We start from the raw sequence: 2,206 nt of genomic DNA, 5'->3' as shown, positions 1-2,206 counted from the left end.
TATTCAAGGTTGCATGAAATAGAATAAAAAAGAAATGCTCATTAGCATTTATGCAGAAAAAGGTATTCAATGTAATTATGGCCTCTGTGTTCTAAAAAATAATTACATTTTTACCAACTTTATCTCATATGTGGAACAAATCAAGGGCTTTATAGAGACTTACTGAAAAATCCAAGGTACAAGTTCTTGGGTAGCCAGGAAGACCTGGGCTAAAACGCCAAATAGTCTCCAAGTGCTTGAAAAGTCTCCCGTCAGTACAAGATGCCTAGAACGAAATGAAAAAATAAAATCACAGTTAAATACCTTTGCTTCTGGCCAGAATCTAAGACTCTGTATGACTGAGGCTGATTTCTTTCATAAGTAATAATTTTTATACATCAGATCATAGGAGATAAAGATATCTAATTCTTGCTTCGTACTAGGTAGCAATATATCTTGCCAATACTAGCCATTTTTTTCTTTCTGCAGGGATCGCCAAGATTGCCAGTTGTTTTCTCTTCCATTGCTAACATCTGCTTTGCTACTTAGATTTCCTTCCTCTAGCAGCAAAACAGGGAGTTTTTTGGAAGCTTATTTCCAGTTCTGCCACATATAAGTGATCATGAACAAGTTAACTCCCATACACTATTTCCTTAATCTGTAAAATAATATCTACTTTGTATCATGAGATTGTTGAAATGTTAATAAGGTACCTGGTACAGATTCCTAGCACAATTACATAATTCTCTCCTACTCAAAGACTCATCTCTTATTAATCATGTACAGTCTTTCCTTCAATCTGCTCCATATTACTAGAGGCCTCTATCTAGTTTCCTTAAATGTGTAGTCCTGGCCCTTGGCCCTCATCCATTTCTTTCTGTTTTTTTCCAGTGCACATGTATATTTTATATTCAGGATGCACACACTGAATCACATTACTTAACAATACTACGTGCAGTGCATCTTGGTATTTCCCATTTTGTATCATTAAAAAAAAAATACTTATTGTGGCTGGATGTGGTGGCTCACACCTGTAATCCCATCATTTTGGGAGGCCAAGGTGGGAGGATCACTCGAGCTCAGGAGTTCAAGTCTGCAATGAACTATGATTATGCCACTGCACTCCAGCCTGGGCAACAGAACGAGATTCCCTGACTCTTTGAAAAAATTAAAAAATTAGCCAGGTGTAGTGATGCATGCCAGTAGTCCCAGGTACCCAGGAGGCTGAGGTGAGGAAACTGCTTGAGTCCAGGAGACTGAGGAACCAGTAAGCTATAATTAAGCCACTGAACTCCAGCCTGGGTGACAGAATGAGACACTGTCTTTTTTTTTTTTTTTTTTTTTGAGATGGAGATTTGCTCTTGTTGCCCAGGCTGCAGTGCAATGGCCTATCTCGGCTCACTGAAACCCGTGCCTCCCGGTTTCAAGTGATTCTCCTGCCTCAGCCTCCTGAGTAGTTGGGATTACAGGCGCCCACCACCACACCCAGCTAATTTTTCTATTTTCAGTAGAGACAGCGTTTTGCCATGTTAGGCTGGTCTCGAACTCCTGACCTCAAGTGATCCACCTGCCTCGGCATCCCAAAGTGCTGGGATTACAGACATGAGGCACTGTGCCTGGCCTACAGACACTGTCTTAAAAAAAAAATTATTGAGACCCATGAAAGAGTTGCCATCTGCAATGTGAAAATGGTAACCAGAACCATAGTTAACAGTTCACTGTTAGGACTGATTATGCTGGTTATGACCTTGAGTGGCGCTCAGCTTTTTATCTGGTTTCCTATCTCAGCCTCCCAAGTAGCTGGGACCACAGGTGTGTGACACCATGCCCAGGTAATTTTTTAAATATTTTGTAGAGCTGAGTTCTCTCTATGTTGCCCAGGCTGGTATTGAACTCCTGTGCTAAGAGAACCTCCTGTCTTGGCCTCCCAAAGTGCTAGAATTACAGGCATGAGCCACCTCACCTGAGTATTCCTGAAGTGCACGAGTAATTTTTAAGAGCATCACAAGTATATATTAAAATCTTGTTATTTCAGTTGTCCAACTTTAGGATAATATATTCTGCCCTTCTTTACAATCATTTAAGAAGTTTATAGGAAATCTAATACTAAAGGAGAAACGGTTTTGGGAGTACTCACTATAACATAGCACCTTCCTCTTATTATTTTTATGCAAATCTGGCAATATTTTACTCACTCCAATTATTTGGCTCAAGGATGCATGGATTT

The 2,206-nt window shown here is 40.0% G+C and overlaps 1 protein-coding gene across 3 annotated transcripts in view; it reads right to left on the bottom strand.

Moving 5' to 3' along the window:
• The window catches only part of COQ10B (coenzyme Q10B), a 21,676-nt gene that overhangs the window by 5,153 nt on the left and 14,317 nt on the right, over window positions 1-2,206 (bottom strand). For all 3 annotated transcript variants that reach the window (XM_017538766.2, XM_017538768.2, XM_017538767.2), the window contains one exon: window positions 164-265. In XM_017538766.2, coding sequence (XP_017394255.1) covers window positions 164-265 — 102 coding nt within the window. The remainder of the gene's footprint in view (window positions 1-163; window positions 266-2,206) is intronic.

This window comes from Cebus imitator, unplaced genomic scaffold (genome assembly GCF_001604975.1).
Source record: "Cebus imitator isolate Cc_AM_T3 unplaced genomic scaffold, Cebus_imitator-1.0 Scaffold113, whole genome shotgun sequence".
Classification (NCBI taxonomy): Eukaryota; Metazoa; Chordata; class Mammalia; order Primates; family Cebidae; genus Cebus; species Cebus imitator.
The sequence above is the reverse complement of the archived record's forward strand: the minus strand, read 5'-3'. Positions and strand labels throughout refer to the sequence as shown.